At 44.0% G+C, this 23,121-nt stretch overlaps 1 protein-coding gene across 1 annotated transcript in view; it reads right to left on the reverse strand.

Annotated features, from left to right (window-relative positions):
• ubr3 (ubiquitin protein ligase E3 component n-recognin 3) overlaps positions 1 to 23,121 on the reverse strand; it is a 242,571-nt gene that overhangs the window by 180,988 nt on the left and 38,462 nt on the right. The window contains 9 exon segments of the mRNA XM_084314353.1: positions 836 to 932; positions 4,738 to 4,879; positions 6,280 to 6,365; positions 6,716 to 6,849; positions 10,122 to 10,174; positions 11,168 to 11,296; positions 11,974 to 12,063; positions 21,255 to 21,320; positions 21,899 to 21,985. Coding sequence (XP_084170479.1) covers positions 836 to 932; positions 4,738 to 4,879; positions 6,280 to 6,365; positions 6,716 to 6,849; positions 10,122 to 10,174; positions 11,168 to 11,296; positions 11,974 to 12,063; positions 21,255 to 21,320; positions 21,899 to 21,985 — 884 coding nt within the window.

Genomic DNA, 23,121 nt, shown 5'->3' on the forward strand with positions numbered 1-23,121 from the left:
GTCGTTTCTTGCGCTAGCTTCTGTTAGCCAGCATTAGCCTTAATTAGCGTGAGCAAGTAAACTAATAGTAAACGTTTTTACATGAAATACAGCCCAAAAACCCTGCTGACAAACGTTTGCTTATTAAATACATTCTATACTATAATAATACAAACGGTTCATTGCCTCTCTGTGACGACAAAGTTGTTTAAATAACGGGAGAAAAGTAGCTAAAAACAATGTATTTGGATGGGACAGGAAGTACCATTCGCAACCGGAAGTCAGCCGGAAGCGCCTACTTTCAGGTTGTGCAAGTGGAGAGTTGTAGTGAAAGGGTTAAACAAGGATCACAGATGATAATAAACACATACGATGTACTTTTACAGGGTATCTGCAGGCTTCAACTAGTTCAATTTAAGACTTTTTAATACCACTTAAGAGCAAAAATGTAATATAACTTGCACAACCATACTAGCAACAAAAAAATAAACACATAGCAACACTGAACTTACGTAAGCGCCAATTTAAATTATTGCGCGTTCCATACACAAGCTCTCACCAGACTAAACTAAAAACACTTGAATACAAAAACATTTCATGTTTCATATTATTATTAACAGTCGGGCTGCCCCTGAAAAATTTCAATATCTGTGCAAATTATATTTTTAAAGACTTTTTAATACATGTTAATGCCTTAAATTAAGAATTCAATAGTTTTTAATACCTTTTAAGACCTTAAATTAAGAATTCAATAGTTTTTAATACCTTTTAATGCTTTAAATTAAGAATGCAATACTTTAATACCCCGCAGATACCCCGTTTTATATGGAAAACTGAAGCACCGATGTCAACTTACAACGCAGAGTATCTGTCCATCGCTGACTGGACGTCACGGCGATACACCGTCCTGAGGACGACCATAATGGGGTCGAACTCCTTCTCCCACACCTCCGCTGTAACACACACGGAAAATCAGTTTTGCAACACCTGCTGAAAAAAGAAAGACATGTTGACTCACAAATCCAGCTGGGCTCCCCATACTCCCAGGAAGCGGTGTTATGCTGCCCCCCGGTGGTCAGCTGAATGGTGACACAGACGTAACGCTGCTCAACATTGCTGCAACCTTCAAGCAAAATAAGATTAATCATCTTCCGTCCCTCAAGAGGCTCCCGGGCCTGCCTCCTCAGTGACGGACGGGGCTCAAAAACAAGAACATTAGACACAGTGTAGACGGCGGGTGCTTCGAGTTCCGTCACAGAACCCCTGGAGAATCTATTCCAGTCCATTTAGACTAGATAATGCAGGATGTCATTGACGTCTTCACAAGAAAAAAAAGAAAAAGAAAAAAGGGGAAATTCTTGTTCTCGTCTATGATTTGCGATGATACCAGCAGTCGGTACAACAAGACTGCCAACACCTTTGATCCTAAGCTGATATAATTAGGCAGAAGGCCTGTAGAACAGCTAAGGCCTTAACCCTTTCACTGCCACACTACAGAAGGTTAACCTTCTGTAGTGTGGCAGTGAAAGGGTTAACCTGCTGTTTTGTGTCAGTGAAAGGGTTAACCTTCTGCGTAGTGCGGCAGTGAAAGGGTTAAAATACCCTGCTCTCCAGGGTGGACTCAACGTCCTATATTTCAGTGGTTCCCAAAGTCGGGGTCGCGACCCAAAGGTTAAGGTGGGCCGCGAGCAGCCACGGGAGGGCCACGAGATGATTAAAAAAATAAATAAAAAAATTTGTCAGGCCACTGAACTTTAAATTCTATTCTATTGTATTCTAAAATGTGACTATATGGTTTTATATTAACTTAATAAATAAACAAAAACGAAAAATCTTTTTTACATACAGTTACGACTTTGTCTGAGATCTCACAGTGTTCCATTACTCATACCAATTGAACACCACAGATACCACAAATTTTTCTATGAAAGAGAAACATTGGGAGGTTTTGTATCGGGTTTTTATTATCAATTACTAACGTCCTCGTATGAAACCCTTCAACTAGACACTGTCTGGAGGAGGGATATACCAGACCTGGAAAATGACTTTGATTGGCAAGGAGCCTGGGCAAATGTCCGACTTACATCAAGGAACCCGGATCATCAACAAATCAATCTGAACTATATTCACAGGACATACTTGACTCCTATAAGGCTGTGCAAAATGGGGCTTAAACAAGACTCCAAATGCTCCCAATGTACAAACGGGGACGAAGGAACATTTATGCACATGTATTGGGACTGCCCACCAGTTAAGGCATTCTGGAAAGATGTGTCCCAACAATTATCAATACTCGTATCTTGGAATATACCTGTACACCCCTCGGTATTACTATTGAATGATGTTTTTGAGTTTGCAGTGAATCCACAATTAAAGAGATTGGTTTTATCGGGTATCACAGTAGCTAAAAAACTGATCGCATCACGCTGGTTTCAACCGGAAAAAATGTGCCGGAAAGTGTGGTTTCTTACATATCTCGATGTGATATATCAAGAAATATCTACAGCAAGAATTCTGGGTCTCAATGAATCCAAAATGTCAATGTGGGTGGAAGTGGTGGAGAGAATAAAAGCTAGCTTATAACGGTAGTGTCTGGTTAGGAGTGAGGGATAATGGAGGTACTATCCAAGAGGGGGTCCGAGAGGGGGGGGTTCGAGCTGGAGCATATGTGTGTAGGGTTTTAGAAAATAGGTATTAGGGGTATATTCTATACTAACATTTATATAATTGTAATTTCGCTGGATATACACTGTATACGGTTAAAATGTTATTATAGACTATTTTTGTTTTATCTTGTTTCTGTACTTGCATGTATTTTAACCACCTTTACTGAAAGTTTCATTATGCATTGTGTGTTGAGTACTGACTTTTAATAATTTTTGTTCTGCAATAATAAAAAAAAAAAAAAAAAAAAATCTACTTATTTCAACGAACATTTCAAACTAAATAACAGATTATGCACATAAAACGCTGAAAACAACCGAAGCAACAATAGTATTTTAATGAGGCTATTATTATTATCATTATTATTTTGCAACAAGTTAGCCCTCTCATAAATAGCACAGCAGTGTGTCTCAGCAGTGTGTGTGTCTCAGCAGTGTGTGTGTGTGTCTCAGCAGTGTGTGTGTGTGTGTGTCTCAGTAGTGTGTGAGTGTGTGTGTGTGACTCAGCAGTGTGTGTCTCAGCAGTGTGTGTGTCTCAGCAGTGTGTGTGTGTGTCTCAGCAGTGTGTGTGTGCGTGTGTCTCAGCAGTGTGTGTGTGCGCGTGTGTGACTCAGCAGTGTGTGCGTGTGTCTCAGCAGTGTGTGTGTGTGTCTCAGCAGTGTGTGTGTGCGTGTGTGTGCGTGTGTGACTCAGCAGTGTGTGTGTGTGTGTGTGTCTCAGCAGTGTGTGTGTGTGTGTGTGTGTGCGTGTGCGTGTGCGTGTGTGACTCAGCAATGTGTGTGTGTGTGTGTCTCAGCAGTGGTGGAAGGGTTCCATCTCCAGGCAGTCTGCTGGAAAAGCACCATGACTGAAATGGACCCGAGCCACATGCTAGAGAAGATTGGCAGCGGGTTGGGGAGTTTGTCCAACTCTTCCAGCCTCTTTGGTAAGTAAATGATCATCTGGGCAGGTTATCTCATGGTAGATGCTAGCTCCCACAGTGCGGAAGGAACATATTTTTTCTCCCATTTTCTATTTTTCTCCCATCCCAATTTCGTATCGTCCAATTCTACCCTCCCCTGTCTCGAACGCTGTTTCATGCCTCCCACAAGCCGGCTGTAATGTGGACGAAGCCATACATTGCACGAGTCCCCTCCGGTACTCGAGGTAGCAGCCGTCGCATTCTACTGCGCAGGCGCACCAACCGACCTGTAGGAGTCGCTGTCCACAACGTCCGATCCCCACCCATCAGCTTCCCACCCCCTAATACTGCCAAATGTATTAGTATGAACGACCAGCAAAGCTGAATGCAATGCAGAGAGCTGGGCTCGAACCCAGCGTCTCCTGCATTGGTGGTGAGCGCCCTGCCCACTGCACCACCTAGCCGCCTGCGGAAGGAACATTTAAAATAATTATATAAACTACATATTGCATATGAGAGAGCGAAAGAGAAAGATGGGGAGAGAGAGCGCTACGTTATAATTAGGAATGCACTTATTTGTACGGCGAGAGAGAACAAGACGCTTGAATAATAATTCATATAAATTTTTTATTTGTTCCCATCATTGCAGTTGTCAGTTAACATTTTGCCAGATTCGATCGACGGTTCGATATTCGTGGACAGAAATAAAGTGACATCCCTGATAGATGGATACACACAGTAGATCACTTCACTTAAAACAAATAAAAGGTGCCTCTTGATCATCAAAGAAGAATGAATTTAATAAAGTGCAAATCTAACTTTCACCAAACAAACATAACTTTTTGTCAAATAAATTATATATTATTATACATTATTATTTCTTTTTTTTAATCGTCCTAAACCATGAATTCGAGTTAATCGATAAAATCGATTAATCGCCCAGCCCTACTTTAGGTGTGTACATGTAGAGTGCTACCTTTAGGTGTGTACATGTAGAGTACTACCTTTAGGTGTGTACATGTAGAGTGCTACCTTTAGGTGTGTACATGTTTAGGTGTGTACATGTAAAGTGCTACCTTTAGGTGTGTACATGTAGAGTGCTACCTTTAGGTGTGTACATGTTTAGGTGTGTACATGTAGAGAGCACTACCTTTAGGTGTGTACATGTTTAGGTGTGTACATGTAGAGTCCTACCTTTAGGTGTGTACATCCCTTGCTGCATGGAACCGCCGGGCTCGAACACGGGGGCCTTGAAGTCTGCGACGGCGGACAGCATCTCCTCGAAGCTGCAGCTTCCTGGAACTATCCCACTCTTGGGGTTGGGATTCTCAGGGATCTGTCAAGGTTCTGTCAAGGAAGACATCCTTTTGTGGCCGACTATTAATTGATAGTTAAAGGGGATATTGTGGATTTTTATAAACCTGCCCTATTAGATTAGATTAGATTAAAATTAGGGATGCTCGATATTGGCTTTTTTACCGATACCGATATTCCGATATTGTCCAACCCTTAATTTCCGATATCAACCGATATCAACCGATATATGCAGGGTTTCCCCGTCCAAAAAACGGAATAATTTCAGGTAACTAATAATTTCACTGGATATATATATAACAAATATTGTTATTGTTTTTTTTTGTTTTTAAACCGATACCGATATTTTCCGATATCACATTTTACTGCCGATATCGGCCGATAATATCGGTCGGCCGATAATATCGGACATCCCTAATTAAAACGTATTGTCATTTTAGAGCACAAGTACAGTACAACGAAAATAAGTTTGGCGTCCAACCAGAGTGCAAATGTAACAGTAAAGTGCAACGGTAATATACAATGTACAGTTGATTAAACTGGGTACAAATATATAAATTAGTACTACTGAGTAATAGTGCTAATCAGATGTATGTACAGAGTTGTATTCATATGTACAGTGTAACTAGTAAGAGTAGGTAAGGGACAGATATAAATATAGTATCTACAGATATCTAAAAAGGATTATATGCAGGTATGTAGACAGATGTGGATAGATACGGTAAGAATAAATATACTGTATATACAGCATTATTGTACATGCTATGATGCAGAGTTGTATGAGTTACATGTATAATGATGTATTGAATTTCAGTATATATATATTTCTCCCCCCCCCCCCCCCATCTGTATTAGTGATCAATAACACAACTTTTAGAAATCCTTCTCTTTACATAGATCTGAGGAGATGAGTGACAGACGGGCGGACAGGTTGATCTGAGGAGATGAGTGACAGACGGGTTGATCTGAGGAGATGAGTGACACAGGTTGATCTGAGGAGATGAGTGACAGACAGGTTGATCTGAGGAGATGAGTGACAGACAGGGTGATCTGAGGAGATGAGTGACAGACGGGCGGACAGGTTGATCTCAGGAGATGAGTGACAGACGGGTTGATCTGAGGGGATGAGTGACAGACAGGTTGATCTGAGGAGATGAGTGACAGACGGGTTGATCTGAGGAGATGAGTGACAGACAGGTTGATCTGAGGAGATGAGTGACAGACAGGTTGATCTGAGGAGATGAGTGACAGACAGGTTGATCTGAGGAGATGAGTGACAGACAGGTTGATCTGAGGAGATGAGTGACAGACAGGTTGATCTGAGGAGATGAGTGACAGACAGGTTGATCTGAGAAGAAGAGTGACAGACAGGTTGATCTGAGGAGATGAGTGACGACGGGCGGACAGGTTGGTGAAGGATACAAGGTCTAGCAGTGAGCTGTGCGTGCGATCGTTCATACACAGCTGGGACACCATCTCTGCTCGGAGGATCTCGTCGTCTGCCATGCCTGAGAGACAGACAGGGGGTTCACAACAGACAGATATGATTCAGATACCGGATGAGGAAATTACATTGCATTACGTACATCATTTCATAATATCAAACAGGTGCTCTGAAAATTATAAAAATAATACATTTGACTAACTAATACAATTACATTAAACAATATGATGAGTCATATTTTAAACACTGAAGTGCTTTTGTGAGGCACGCAGACAGATTCTTTCCACTCGACTGCACAGTCTTGTCCACGTCAACCTGCCTCCTGCCACCGCCACAAATAACCTCATCTGCTAGAAATCATCGGTCAACAGTGACTGTTGTAGAACCTACCCAAGTGACTGTTGTAGAACCTACCTAAGTGAATGCGCAGACTGGACAGAATGACCAGGAAGGTCAGCGCTCCTTCCAGCATGGGCCTCTCCTGCTCTGAGTCCAGTACGGCGTTCTGGTGCTGAGAGGCCATGGTAAGCAGGTCCACCACCTTGAACCTGTGTGACGGGAGGAGAGGAGGAGACCTCATCTTATCACCTAAAAAATATATATCAAAACTCCGTCCCACTCCGGGCGGCTAGGTGGTCGTTCATACTAATACAATTGGCAGTATTAGGGGGTGGGAAAGCCGGTGGGTGGGGATCGGACGTTGTGGACAGCGACTCCTACAGGTCGGTTGGTGCGACTCCTACAGGTCGGTTGGTGCGCCTGCGCAGTAGAATCAGGAAGCGACGGGGGCGGCGTGTCCCTCCCACGCAGACCCTCGCCACTGAGAGATCGCGCTGTACAGGTGAAAAGATGCGACGGCTGCCTCCTCGTGTACCGGAGGGGACACGTGATGTAAGGCTTCGTCCACATTGCAGCCGGCTTGTGGGAGGCATGGCCTAACAGCGTTCGAGACAGGGGAGGGTAGAATTGGACAATACGAAATTGGGATGGGAAAAAAATAGAAAAATGGGGAGAAAAAGTAGAAAAAAAAATAAAAAAAACTCCGTCCCACTCTAACCCTGTCAGACGCAGAGAAGCTTGTCCATGACTTTGTGTCTGTTACAAGCTGCAGGAGACAGTCTGTTACAAGCTGTTAAAAAAAACGTTTTGGGGGCGCCCTCGTGGTGCATACCATAGTCCCTCGCGCACCTACGCGGCCGACCCGGGTTCGATCCCAGCACCCGACGTTATTTGTCGCATGTCCTCCCCACCTCTCCTCCCGTTCGCCCTCTCCTCTGTCGGTCCTACGTGACCAAGAAAAGCTGTAAAAATGCTAAAAAATTATAAAAAAAATTAAAATTAAAACTTTTTGTTCAACTATCGTTTCGTCTCCAAACGTATATCACAGGGTTCCCACAGACATTTCAAAATGAAATTCAAGGACTTTCAAGTACTTTTCCAAGCACTGTTTTTCATTTATTGAAAAAATATCAGATCCAATATTTATGGCTTAAAACCAATTTCCGACAATTTGTTACACTTTAGATTACAAAATTATATTTCTTGATTCAGAACTATTTTAAATCATGGCTGAACAAAACTTGTCAATGCGAATGGTTGATTTGAATTTCAAGGACTTTTTAAGCACAGTGTAAAACAATTTGCTGTTTTCAAGGAATTCCAGGCCGTGACTTTTTTTTGTCAAAAATCAAGCACTTTAACACTTTCAGTGCCAGCAGGGGGCGCACGATTTAGTGCTCGAGTGCCTCCACCCACTTCAATGATAGCGTTAAAACTAGGGATGTCCGATATTATCGGCCGACCGATATTATCGGCCGATATCGGCAGTAAAATGTGATATCGGAAAATATCGGTATCGGTAAAAAAAAAAAAAAAAAACATTTTTTTTTTTTTTTTTTTTCTTTTTTAACATTTATTTAACCTTTATTTACCCAGGCAAGCAAGTAAGAACCAATTCTTATTTTATTTATTGTCAAAAGTATGCATGTTGGTTTAAAATGTTCATTTTTACTTTTTTAATGATCATATTTTGCACAGATAATGCTTACATTTAGAAAGCCTTTTGAATGCATCCAGTGAAATTATTAGTTACCTGAAATTATTCCGTTTTTTGGGGGGGAAACCCTGCATATATCGGTATCGGTTTATATCGGTATCGGTATCGGTATCGGAAATTGGAGTTGGACAATATCGGAATATCGGTATCGGTAAAAAAGCCAATATCGAGCATCCCTAGTTAAAACGCCTAATCTATGTTTTAAAATATGGCTATGTGTCTAATCTGCCCCTCGCTTATCAATGACTTGTTTGCAGTCAACATTGTCGAAACGGATTGTTTTATCGGTTCATTTTCGTTTTATAGCATTTTGAAAAGCCCTCGTTTTCAAGGAAAATATAAAGATTCCGTGATAATCGCCCTTTACTGGAATATTCTAGAATACACAAAAACATTGTCATTTTTCGGCCTATTTATGAATCGTATGCAAAACGTATGCACGCTATATAGGCGATCTGAAAAATCTATTCTCTTATTTCCTGATCGCTCGCACAGCCACACACACACACAGGGAAAAAGCTTACCGTACTTTTCGCACTATAAGCCACACCTGACTATAAGCCGCAGCAGCTAAATTGAATGATATGTACATATATAAGCCGCACTGGACTATAAGCCGCATGTGTTTTAATATTTAATTACCATATGTAAGGAGTGGAGCCTGCGGCTTAATTTGACTCAACACGGGAAACCTCACCCGGCCCGGACACGGAAAGGATTGACAGATTGATTGCTCTTTCTCGATTCTGTGGGTGGTGGTGCATGGCCGTTCTTATATTGAGCTTTAAGTTCCCACCTCTACAGAGAATGACTCCCACCTCTACAGAATCCCATTGGGACACAATACTGTCGGACAAATAACAAGAATTAACTCATTTACAAGTTGTATTAAGTAAATAAGGGAACAGATAAATAACATTTCAATGCAGTAAAAAAAGCAATATTTCGATTTTCGGGTTTTGTCCACATATAAGCCGCACCGTTATATAAGCCGCAGGGTCGAAAAATGGGGGGGAAAGCCGCGGCTTATAGTCCGAAAAGTACGGTATATCTCCGTGAAAACAGGTCTGATTATCCTAAGACTGGTAAAATAGATTCCATACCTGAGATCAGATGTTATCCAAAAAGATTATTCCAATTCCTGATCTCCATTCCAAATATCGATCGATTTTATTGATCCAATGCTACATACTGGACATATGTATTCCACGCTGTTCTGAGGGTCCACAATGAATCCGATCGGCTCGGGTTACATGCCTGAGAAGTCAAATGTGGATTCCGGATTTTTCTTCTCATCCATTTTCATTGAGTCCATTCCAAAAGGGTGCATTACCATCTGGGAGACGATAGGGGGCGGTTTTTTCACATCTGAGCTCCTACAGGGGCTGCTGTACCAACAGGAGACTCGGTTGATGAAATATGAATTCAGATCGCTAATAAAAAAATAAAACGCTAATAAACGTCGTGGGCATTCAGGCATTGGGCTGATAAAACGAGTTATGACATCATGGGCACTGAAAGTGTTAAGCACTTCAAGGACCTTGTGTGAACCCCGATATATTATCCCTCGTTTTTTTACCGGCAACTACACAGTGTAGTGTATCGATAAGTAAAAAAAAAAATAAAAACAATATCATATATATACGGTACTTAGGTTTTCTCCTTTGCTTTTTCAACCTGTGCGATAGACCGGTCAAAGCCGTGGCATCCCATAATAATAGTTAACGTATAACATATATAACGTGTATGTCTGTGGGGGTTTACCTCTCAAACACAGAGGAGATGAAGTAGTCTGGATCCAGCCGTGACGCACAAACCTGTATTGAGAAATTAAAGGAATATTGTAATAAAAATAAAATAAAAAATAGAAATACAGTAGCTTGAATATTATATATATATTATATATATATTATGGATACCAATTGCCAGTGCAGTCATACTGACAGCAGCAGTATTCCGATAGCCTGCCTTCAGTCACAATGCGGAGTCTTTGTCCATATACAGTATATACCGTTACTGATTGATAACATTTACAATAGTGCTGTATATACTGTATATATACATTTAGCAGCATGATGGGGGAGGGGAGGTACAGGTATGGGCAGGGTAATAGAAGAAACACAAATATATAGACAATAAAATTAGATATAATCTGAATATAAAGATATGAGAAATATAATCAAAAAGGTGCAGATGAGGGTCTGTGTGCCCTATCGGTAATATTATGATGTTACAATAAATATAGGCAATAAAGAATTTGAATGTATATACTATGAATAAGAGTAAAAGTAAACAGTATGGGGCGCTCAAGTAGCAACACCACGTACTGCGCTGCGTCGCAACACGGCCGTCCCGGGTTCGACTCCCGGACCCGGCGACCTTTGCCGAATGTCTTCCCCAGTCTATCTCCCATTCTTCCTCTCTCTCTCTCTCTCTACTGGACTGCCCGGTAGTATAAAAAAAAAAAAAATCTACCAAACACACAAAAATATATAAATAAATAAAAAAGTAAACAGTGGGCACCCAAGTGGCGACCCATGTAACACGCTGCGTCGCGAAGCGGCCGACCCGGGTTCGATTCCCGGACCCGCCGTCCTTTGCCGAATGTCTTCGCCCCGCTCTGTCTCCCGTTCTTCCTCTCTCTCTCTCCCTACCGGACTGCGCGGTAGAACAAACAAATAAAAAAAATCTACCAAAAACATAATAATACAAAATTAAATAAAAGTAAACAGTATGTCACGCTCGGGTTTGAGATTCCTTTCCTTTAACGTGAGCAAAGTGTCGGCGGTGTTGAAATGGCGAGTGCTCACCTGGAGCAGGTAGATGTCGGGGTCGATCATGGAGTTGCAGAAGTGCGACTGGACGTAGGTCATGGCCTGACCTTTGATCTGCAGGCCGTTCCTCACCCACATGTTGCTGTGGATTTCCGACAGGCTCGCCTGCAGACAGACAGTTATCATTAGGGTTGGGCACCGAAAACCGGTTCTAATAGGAACCGGTTCCTAACTTCCGGTCCTGGAACCGGAAGTAACATATTTGCATTTCGATTCTTAAAAAAAATAATAATAATAAATACTGTGTTAATTAATACCCTAGTTACAGTACAGCAACCACATTAAACTGTATCAAGTCAACTGAAAATGTGAATAGTATGATTTTAATTTATTTATTTCAAAACAAAAAAAATTCTCCTGTGAAATAAGCCGTGACCTGTTTTGACCTGCACCTCAAAGAATCGGAATCGAGAATCGTTTAGAACAGGAATCGATATGGAGAATCGGAACCGTTCAAATCCAAACGATGCCCAACCCTAGTTATCATCACATGCCTGCAGGCAGGACACAGTGATCATATCCATATCCGTCATGCAGACTCATCATTAAAAAAAAAAAAAAGAAAAAAATAAAAAAAAAAAAAAAAATTTACCCTTGCCTTCAACTCCTTCCTCTCTCACCTTTTATATAATTTTCTTTTTTTCCCCTACTAAAACTGTATTGTTCATTTTGCTCTGTAAAGTGTCTTTGAGCATTCGGGAAAGCGCTATACAAAATGTATGTAGTATTATCATCATCATCATCATCATCATCATCATGGCCTCTGGTGCGCCGTGCAGTACCTGGATCTGGAGTGGATGGACCATGATCTTCATCAGCATCTCTTGGTCGGGTAGGAGGCTGTCCAGGTCCAGGCCCTGGCACTTCACCGCCTGCAAGCAACACAACCATCACAACCACAGGGGTTATCAACCATCACAACCACAGGGGTTAATATCAACCATCACAACCACAGGGGTTAATATCAAACCATCACAACCACAGGGGTTAATATCAACCATCACAACCACAGGGGTTAATATCAACCATCACAACCACAGGGGTTAATATCAACCATCACAACCACAGGGGTTAATATCAAACCATCACAACCACAGGGGTTAATATCAACCATCACAACCACAGGGGTTAATATCAACCATCACAACCACAGGGGTTAATATCAACCATCACAACCACAGGGGTTAATATCAACCATCACAACCACAGGGGTTAATAATATCAACCATCACAACCACAGGGGTTAATAATATCAACCATCACAACCACAGGGGTTAATATCAACCATCACAACCACAGGGGTTAATATCAACCATCACAACCACAGGGGTTAATAATATCAACCATCACAACCACAGGGGTTAATAATATCAACCATCACAACCACAGGGGTTAATATCAACCATCACAACCACAGGGGTTAATATCAACCATCACAACCACAGGGGTTAATATCAACCATCACAACCACAGGGGTTAATAATATCAACCATCACAACCACAGGGGTTAATATCAACCATCACAACCACAGGGGTTAATAATATCAACCATCACAACCACAGGGGTTCTGTTTCATTAGGGGCTCTGCTTGGCATCACTACTGCACTATCTCGCGTACGTGCACGCGTACTGAATAAACCACAAATGTACCTCTAATACCAGTATTAGTCTGACCACACCCCTCATCAGCTTACCTTCATAAGCAGGTGTGTGGTCACCTGCTCTCCTCCTTCTCGCTTTCACCACAAGGAAGAAGTGCCTCGGTAGATCCCCACACTTGACACCATGATGGAAGAAAGGTTTAGGAGCAGCTTTGGGAAACAAGGATACGTTGACATCATATCTTTATTTTCTCTCTCACTATTTTCGAGAAAATACGGCGATATTGTCTTCGTACTGGAGTGTCTGGAAGATGATGATCATTCTAAAAACCCTCCACCGGTTTTCGTATTGGGAGCACGCCGCTGCATGCTTCTCAACTGCAGTTCCTTGCTGTGTTTGTTGGGGTGAAACCTGTCAGGCCACAGCTGAACTGTCGGACATGCCGCTGTTGTGAGAAGCGGTGCGTTCCAGGTTGGGTGAGTAGTGTTTGCTGGCGGGCTCCACTTGTCTGTTAGTGCTATGGGGGCTACTTGACGAAGTTTATGGAAACCGGCCCCAGACTAGGGTCCTTTGTTCAGCCACCTAGGCGACAGAAGGCCTTGGTCTGGAGACCATTATAGTTTTAACTAGTGGGCCGCGACCATTGACACTGGTGATCCCTGTGTGTTCTGGACGAGTGGATTCTCTCTGTCACCGTGTTAAGGCCCCATCTTTCATATCCAAATGAGAGTATTCCTTCACGAGGGGATATGTGCATGTAATGTGCGATAGCGGCAGATTCATGTTCAAAGTCAGCTACACAGGCCAGTTGGTACTGTGCTGATTCCGTCGGATGTGGTAATGTCACCGTTGTGAAGCGGTGTTGACATCTTGTTTTCTCTTTTCTCTTAAAAAGTGAGGAGAGGTTCAGAACGGCGGCCTGTCTGGGTGAGTGTTATGTCATTGTTTACATGTTCATAGCTTACGGTTAGCCGGTCAGCTGTTAACTGCTGCGTTAGCCTGCTGGATCGCTGCATGGCCTGCTTAAGGCCTACTATTAGCCAGTCAGCTGTTAGCTGCGGGGCTAGCATGTCGTGGTCGCTAGGTAACGTTAGCTTGCTGCTATGGCCATGGCCTGGCGCGGGGTAGCTTAGCTTCTCGCGCGCCGCCGTGAGCTCGCTTCTGATCGCGTGCGTCGTTAGATCGGCGTCTCGCGAGCAGAAGCAATAGCACCCGAACGGTTGGAGCAGCCGTTAGCTTGATGCTATTCTGTTGAACGTGCTTTGATTTTAACATGTTTTACACTCTTGACCACGACGTCATCCTTGACAGGGGATGTTCGTCGACCCTGCCCTGAGCCTGGACGGGGATTGCGTCAACAAGGAGGACTGTAGCGACTGGTTGGAGCGGCGACGCTGCCCGGATCGAACAACACAGGACGGCTGTGTTCTACGGTGTCTTGTGACTGCACTTCGCTGATCTGCGTTCCGGGTAGGAACGGGGTTGACCAGACCTCATAACACGTCTTCTGGTTTTACTTTGCTAAATGTATTGTGAATAACGGTGTTTTTCCCAAAACGTGTGTTGCTACAATGCATTTAGGATACGTTGCGGGTTATGTGTGAGCTGTTTTTGTCACTGGCAGTTAGCTTCTCCGTGCAAACGGGATGTAATGATCTGGTTGTTGTGTGAGTAACACGGCCGTGTACTCACAACTAAGGTAACTAACCTATGAAGCTATGCTTGGTGACAAGTGAGTAAAAGAATGTTCTTTCTCAGACTGTAATGACAATGAACAGTGTGTTCACACATTAACAGGTTTTCCTGTTTTAACTGGCCGTATTGAGGGTAAAATAGGAGGATTGTGTTTTCCCCCCCGGTTCCCTGGGGACTTTATCACCTCCTATCAGACATGTTGTGCATTAATTGTGTCTTTTGTGTGGTAGGGATACGATGTAACTCTTAGCTTGATTGCTGAGGTTGTGCTAAATCTGCTGGAGAAACTTATTTCCTAAAGGGAAATTGGTTTGGTTGCTGTCATGTGTGCTTAGCAAGGCCTGTGGTCGATACTAATCAAGAATGATGTATTCTCTCATTGTGAAAAAAACGGCGTTCCTCTGTTGAGTGTTTTTGCCATTTTTTTGTAGGTGATGATGGGTTGTGTGTGTCATGTGACCTACAACTGGGTTGTACTGGCCACAGAAGCACATGTGTATGTTGGACCGGGGTTCTTAGAGCCCTCTCTATTCTGTGTTTTTCCTTAGTAAAAATCAGATAGCAGGTTAGCTCATGCGCTGTGTGGAGCTGTGAAACGCTTCATAGAGCTGACTATGACTGTGTCATATTCTCTTTTTGTCGTTACGTCGTATCATGGGTGTGGGGTCGTAAAGGGGTGAACTGGTAACCTTTCCTCTCCCCATTGTTCTGTCGGTCAGGGGTACACCCCCTGTCCTTCAAGGTTCCCGTCACGTGGCGGTTCGGCACGTTACGGGGGGGGGGGGGGGGGGGGGGGGGGGGGGGGGGAAGGGAGTTCCTGGTCCCACGGCCTGGTATATTGGGCGTGTGCACCGCAGGAATTCCCCCGCCATAGAGTACGTCACCGTGCGCGTCTCTGTTGGTAGGACTTCCGTGTGCTGTTCAGGTCCATGTGATTGATCTGTTTTCAGGGGGGGTGGTCAGGGCTCCTCCTCACCAAGCGCCTATTCAGGCCTTCTGTGAGTTCGGACTCCTTCTTCCATGTGAGGAAGCCTCCATCAGAGTACAGAGCCTTCCTCCTCAGATTGTCAAAGTGAGTGGACCCTCTAGAAGGGTCCTTTTCTATTGTATGTATATTCGATTCAATTCGTTTTTGAGTGTGTATGGGTTCAGTGCCTCTTCCCCGGAGGCCCTAAAACCAGTTTTTTACATGGCTCAAGGTGCAATATATTCTTTTCAATCTGTACAGCTCGCGTGGGAAGTCTCTCTGGGGATCCCCGTCTCTTTCCTATGGGAGGGTGGTGGGATGTAAAAATGTGAACATTTTTTACCCCGGCTGTGTAGACTGGGATACATACTGTTGATGCTTCCTTCTTTCTATTCCAGAAGTGTTGGAGTTAGGGAGTGTCACACCCCTCTTGTCGTTCCCCTGGGCGCCTTGGGGATTCAATGACGGGTCTAAATAGCCTGTTCATTGATGGGGGTGTGTCCCGACGCACGTATAGTGCTAGCTCGCTGTAAACAAGCGATTGACTGGCACGCCTTGGTTGCTTGTGGTTGAAACAGCGTTTTTATAAAGCAACTGAGATGGGGGTTTTTCCTCTTCCGACGACCACATCCCATGACCTGGGTGGGTTGTCGACGGATTCTCGTTCATGTCTGGGGGATGATGACGGGATGGATCTGAACATATGTAGTGGGGTCTCACGCCCTTGGGGTGGGCCACCAGGCGCGGTTCGTCCGAACGTCTGGGTGGCGCCTTCTTTTCATGTTAAGATCAACACGCATATCTGCCCTTCTCCTGGAGTAGGCATGTCGGCGTGGTTAGGGCACGGGACTGGTTCTGGTCACGCTGGTCCAGATCAGTTGAACCCGTTGTCCGCCGGGGATGCAGATCTGCTGTTCTGGTACCCTGAGGGACTTGGGCTTTTTTCAGGGGGAAAAATGCCAGGTCGGTCTGGGTGTCACAGGGTTAAGCGCTATGGAGACCCTGGTTGGGTATGTTTTTACTCAGCACTGTCGTCATGGCTTACAGCCATGCCATTCTGTACGCGCTCGATCTCGTCGGATCTCGGCCGCTACACAGGTTGGTCCTGGTTAGTACTTGGTTGGGAGACCGCCGGGGAATACCAGGTACGGTGTGCTTAGGGGCTGGTTCTCCATTATTTTTCGCTCCTCTCTCACGCATGGCGAACAGGGGCCTGTGGGGGTGGTTTTTTGACCTCCTCTGGTGACCCTGTGCTTCCCGTACCGCCAGGCCCGGTCCGAAGTGATGTTTGCGACCCGTAGGCCTGGGTTAACCCTTTTTGGAAACTGAAACACTTGTACTGCGGTATAGCCGGTGTATACCCGCAGGTGTGTTTTGGAGTTTTTTCTTGAGGGGTTATAGGAACAACCACCGCATTGGGTAACACCGAGGTGGTTGATTCCCTGGTGTGTTGGAGCAGTGTCAACTCCCGGGTTCACCGTTTGAGGGTGCCCCTGCACGTTCATGACGTCTGCCAATCGTGTCAGCCTTCTCTGCCTCGACCCCTCTGGTAGAGCCATATGGAATCCGCGATCACGGAATCGCGGACGGAATCGCGGAATTGAGCAATAAAAATGGAATCCACTATAAAAAAAAAAAAATTAATTTATTTTTTTATTTTTTTTTTTTATGTTGTGGAACTTGTACAGCACTTTGTTCAACTTTGTCAGTGCTGTAAAGTTTAAACCTTTTAAAATCTTAGACAAACAAAACACTTTGCTTTCATGAAATATTGTAAGCCGTCATTTGAGGCTTTATAAAAGCAGCACAATGAACACAAATCTGTCAGTGCCGAGTCCGTCATCTTAAATAACAAACAGCATTGCTTGTTGTAGTTAACAAAGAGAGGCAGAGTTGATTTTGCTAAAATATATATAATATATATATTTTTTTTTTAAATAATCAAATTTTATTTTCATATTCGAATCCCATGCCCATCGAACGAAGCTTCGAAGCTTCAAAGTATTTAAGACGGCCCTATTAAATGGACTGTTATATCTTATTAAATTGTGGACATTTATTAATTCCCACTTATTAGACACTATTTCTGATGGTAAAATGAGCGTACAAAGCAAAATACAGAATTCTGAAATATTAAAACGAAAAAAACGGAATTTGGAAAAAAATAAAATGGAATTTGGAAAAAAATAAAACGGATTTCATATGGCTCTACCCTCTGGGTGGGGGTTTTTAAATGGAGGCTTGGTCATGCAACACCGCCAGCTTACGCTCCTTCCGCCGGGGCGGCTGTGTTCAGCTGTCCCCTCTGGCGCCTGTCTCGTCCGCAGTCTCCAGGCTAGGGTTAACAGCCTGTTGCCTGGTTTTTCCCCGGTGCGCTGCCTGCTTCCGTTGGTTAACCTTTTTTGTGTGCTTACGGCCATGCTGACTGTCTGTTTTGCAGGGTTAGTGTGCCAGGCGGTGTACTGTTGGGGGGACGGGGCCCGCTCGGTTTACGGCCATACCGACCTGAACACGCCCGATCTCGTCCGATCTCGGAAGCTAAGCAGGTTCTGGCCTGGTTAGTACTTGGGATACCGCCTGGGATTACCAGGTGCAGTAACTGGGGGGCCTTTGTCCGAATACGCTGGCGATGTGGGGGGCGGGGCACTACGTGCCCACCTGGTGGGGTCTTGATGCTGGCATCATGGACTTCTCCGGGCCCCCATTCCAGGGAGTCCAGTCCTTTTGGTGGGTCTGGGTCTTCCTTCGCGCTCCGCTGCTACGGCCTTGCCACGGGGTTGGGTTTGCCCTTGACCCCGTGATTCTGGGGGCAGTAACGAGGTTGTTCCTCCGTTCGTTCCCGGGTGGCATGCGGGTTGTGCGTGTGTGTAGTCGTGGGGTCAAGCCACGGTCTGCTCACCCTGTGCGTTAAGTTGCTTGAGTGCCTCTTCGCACGGTCGGGTCCGTCGCCTTCCCGTGAAGCCTCTAATAGGGGGGATACCCTCCATTAGGGGGGGTCGGGGGGGCTCGGCCCTCCCTGTTCTGATGGTTTTGGGGGGCTGTCAGCGGGGTGTATTTGTCAGCCAGCGGCTCCGCTTGGCCTCCCTTTGTGCGGTAGTGATGCCAAGCAGAGCCCCTAATGAAACAGAACGTTAGGTTATGACTATAACCAAGTTCTGTTAATTAGGGGTGACGCTTGGCATCAGACGGCCGCTGCAGCCCTTGACCTCACCTTGTGGTGAAAGCTTGGGAAGGAGGAGAGCAGGTGACCACACACCTGCTTATGAAGGTAAGCTGATGAGGGGTGTGGTCAGACTAATACTGGTATTAGAGGTACATTTGTGGTTTATTCAGTACGCGTGCACGTACGCGAGATAGTGCAGTAGTGATGCCAAGCGTCACCCCTAATTAACAGAACTTGGTTATAGTCATAGCCTAACGTTAATAATATCAACCATCACAACCACAGGGGTTAATAATATCAACCTCCATCACAACCACAGGGGTTAATAATATCAACCATCACAACCACAGGGGTTAATAATATCAACCATCACAACCACAGGGGTTAATAATATCAACCATCACAACCACAGGGGTTAATATCAACCATCACAACCACAGGGGTTAATATCAACCATCACAACCACAGGGGTTAATATCAACCATCACAACCACAGGGGTTAATAATATCAACCATCACAACCACAGGGGTTAATAATATCAACCATCACAACCACAGGGGTTAATAATATCAACCATCACAACCACAGGGGTTAATATCAACCATCACAACCACAGGGGTTAATATCAACCATCACAACCACAGGGGTTAATATCAACCATCACAACCACAGGGGTTAATATCAACCATCACAACCACAGGGGTTAATATCAACCATCACAACCACAGGGGTTAATATCAACCACCCACCCCCTCCTAATGTACAGTCCCCTCCCCATCATATGTATATACTCTGTCAGGATCTATGGGTAACAGTACTGTATATTTGAACACCGTTTATGTCACAAATGTATCAGTACTAAATACCTGTATGTCCCTATGCCATAAATGTCATGCATGTTGTGTATGTCATAAATGTCGATATGAATTGAAAATGGGGGACCCTGATGTAAACAAGACAAACGTCTTTCTCTGGTCTGCATCCCCTTAACAATTGTGTGTATTGAGCCGTACTGTATTGTACCCATTCTGCAATCTGTTAAATAAAGTTTTCATTCATTCATTCATTCAACCATCACAACCACATGGTCATCAATCATATCAACCCTCCCTGTGGGGCGAGGCTTCTTGGTGATCATACTTTATGGGACTTTACTGAGAAGCGTGTCGAGCAACCAGTGAACTTCATGTGACTTGGAGGCCTTTGCCAAAGTATGAGACAACACCACAGATATAAAGAGAGCTGCTGACACACGATTAGAAATATAAAAACAAAAACATAAAATCATGTGTATGTTGTCAAAGATAATACAAGGCATCTGCAGGTTTCAACAAGCTCCATTTAAGACTTTTTTTTTTACACCACTTAGAGCTAAATGTAATACAAATTGCATGACTGTACTAGCAAAAAAAAAGAAAAAACCATAGCAACACTGACGGCTGCACTTGCGCACCAATTTGAATTATTGCACGTTCCATACATTAAAATCAGCTGTGGTGGAAAACCAGAGCAAGATGAACATTACCAACACAGCAAGGTAGAATAGGAAATTAATTAACTAAATGTTTATAATGCAGCTTAATTTCCCTCAAAAAGCATAAGGGCTTGTGTCCACGAGGGACGTTTTATGAGTTGTCAGCTCCTTTCTGTTATTCATTTCTATGCTGGAGACGCGACAGGCCCCTCTCCCCAGCGCCGCGCCTCGCGTTTATGAGTTCTCGGCGGCAGCTTTTTTTGGCGGAGCGCTCCCAGCGCATAAAGTTGAAACTAGTTCAACTTTTGGAAAGGAGCGCGCTCATCAATGTAACTCATCGAGGAAGGGGCGGAGCCACGGCTGGCGCGAGCCTCAGAAAAACGCTCGGAGCTTTTTTTCTTTTTTTTTTTTCAAAGTGGTCCGCCTTGAAAAAAAGGCTTTTAGTGGACACATAGCCTAACACAACCATAGGCCCGGTGCCAATAAAAATTCCCGGTAGCCCCGCAAAAACACAACGACTTGAATACAAAACATTTCATACCTGTGCGAATGAAATCTTTTTTTTTATCCACTTTTTCTCCCATTTTCTATATTTTTCTCCCATCCCAATTTCGTATCATCCAATTCAACCCTCCCCTGTCACGAACGCTGTTTCTTGCCTCCCACAAGCCGGCTGCAATGTGGACTAAGTCATACATAGCACAAGTCCCCTCCGGTACTTGAGGTAACAGCAGTCGCATCTTTTCACCTGCGCAGCTCGATCTCTCAGTGGCGAGGAGTAACGCGTGGGAGGCTCACGCTGCCCCTGACACTTCCTGATTCTACTGCGCAGGCGCACCAACTGACCTGTAGGAGTCGCTGTCCACAACGCCCGATCCCCACCCATCAGTTTCCCACCCCCTAATACGGCCAATGTGTATTAGTATGAACGACCAGCTAAACTGAAAGCAATGTGGAGCGCTGGGCTCGAACAGGCAAGCCCAGCGTCTCCGTCATTCGTGGCGAGTAGCCGCCCTGTGCGAATGAAATTTACGACTTTTTTTAATACCATTTAAGGCCTCAAATAGACTTTTTAAGACCGTTTAATACCCTGCAGGCCAGATACCCTGTAATGACACAGTAGGCTCACGTTGCTAACCTCACTGTGTGAGCTGACGTACCTTGCTGAGGAACATGGCATAGTAGCGGTGGAGGGGCAGGTGAAACGTCACTTGGTTTGGAGCCGGCTGTGAGAGAAACATGAGACATGGGACAGGAGAATGCTTGGCTGTAAATATGTGTCATTTGTATTTTTGTGTGTGTGTGCGTGTGTGTGGACTGCATTAATTGCATATTAATTAAAAAAAATACACATGATACTGTATTGTATGTTATATCATATTACATTATATAATCATATTATAATTAATTTGTATATTATATTAAACTATATTTACACTATATACTATTATATTATGGTACTATATTATATTGTATATATCATGTACGGTACTATATATCTCATATCACATTATATATGTGTTGTATACACTATTATGTAAATATGTACTATATACTATTATATACTATTATATACTGCAGGTATACTATACTGTAATGTGTACTGTAATGTGTATGCGTGTACTGTAATGTGTCTTCAGGGGTAGGGCCAGACAAGCCTAGTGCTTCTCCCTAGCCCTTTTCGGACAATGCTGCAATAGCAGCTGGTAAAACGTTGGCGATTTATGGAATGACCGTTGTTATGTGTCCAAAACCCGAAAAAATTTAAAAATAACTGAACTGAACTGAACTGGTGTAATTTTACCTCATCCACGAAGCCAATGGCATCAAACCAGATCTGCAGGGTCTCCAGGCAGTATCGCACCACGGTTTTGGTGTACTCCTGTGTCTCCTGCACACAGGGAATAATGTGGAATTAAATCATTCACATTTAAAATCATTCAGGTGAAGTCAACCGTTCCTTTATTAATCTCCTTGGGGAAATTCAAGTGTCATAGTAGCATAGAACAAAGTAGGGATGCTCGATATTGGCTTTTTTACTGATACCGATATACCGATATTGTCCAACTCTTAATTTCCGATACCGATATCAACCGATATATGCAGGGTCCCCTGGGTAAATAAAGGTTATCGAAATGTAAAAAAAATTATAATAATAATTTTTTTGAAAACAGATAGATATTTTCCGATATCACATTTTAATGACAATATCGGTAGGCCGATAATATCGGACATCCCTAGAACAAAGTAATAAATGATAATAGTGATAACGGCAGTAGTAGTAGTGAACAGTAATGAGTGGCAGGATTGAATCAGACAGTAGTAATAGTGATGATGGTATACATGGTCCAAACTGTAGTAACAGTGGGGTGTACAGTGCGACATATATATCGCACGTGCTACAGCAACAGCTGTCTGTGCGATGGATGGATTTACTTCAGTAGCACTGGTGCGATAGGGATTCTGTTCATATAGATACTCTTATTTTGAAAATCCTGTAGCGGGTCTCATTTCTGCCCACGCGCAGCTCCAGCTAGGCTCCGAAAGCTAGCAACGTTCAGGTGCATATGATACTCTTATTTTGAAAAAACTCTTGTGACAACTCGACGAGTCGTATCCGCCCTATCCGTGCTTCTGCGTTATCTGCAAGCAGAGCAGCGCGTTGGTCGGTTGGTGCGCACTGCTGCGTTAACACAGCAGTGTGCCTACACGTCCCGAAATAAGTCCGTGGTGTTTTTTCTTTCTCGCAACGGGTCAAATGCATCTACATGCTTTGCACCGTCGCCATTCCTTTATGCGCACATCGCCCGAAATTAACGTTTATGTACCATTACAATCACTACAACGTTAGCAAGCTAACAAGCTAATCCTGATCAGAGGCGCAGAGCCAGCAGACACAGTGTGGAAAGGGAAATGGGGGGCACTCTCTCCCCTTCCCTGTGTGTGTGTGTGCGTGCGTGCGTTTGGAAAGACGATGAAGTCACTAGTCAGGACTCAGGACAGGAGTATATTATAGTAAACTGAGGA

This window comes from Notolepis coatsorum, assembly GCF_963971535.1.
Source record: "Notolepis coatsorum genome assembly, chromosome: 5".
In the NCBI taxonomy this organism is placed as follows: Eukaryota; Metazoa; Chordata; class Actinopteri; order Aulopiformes; family Paralepididae; genus Notolepis; species Notolepis coatsorum.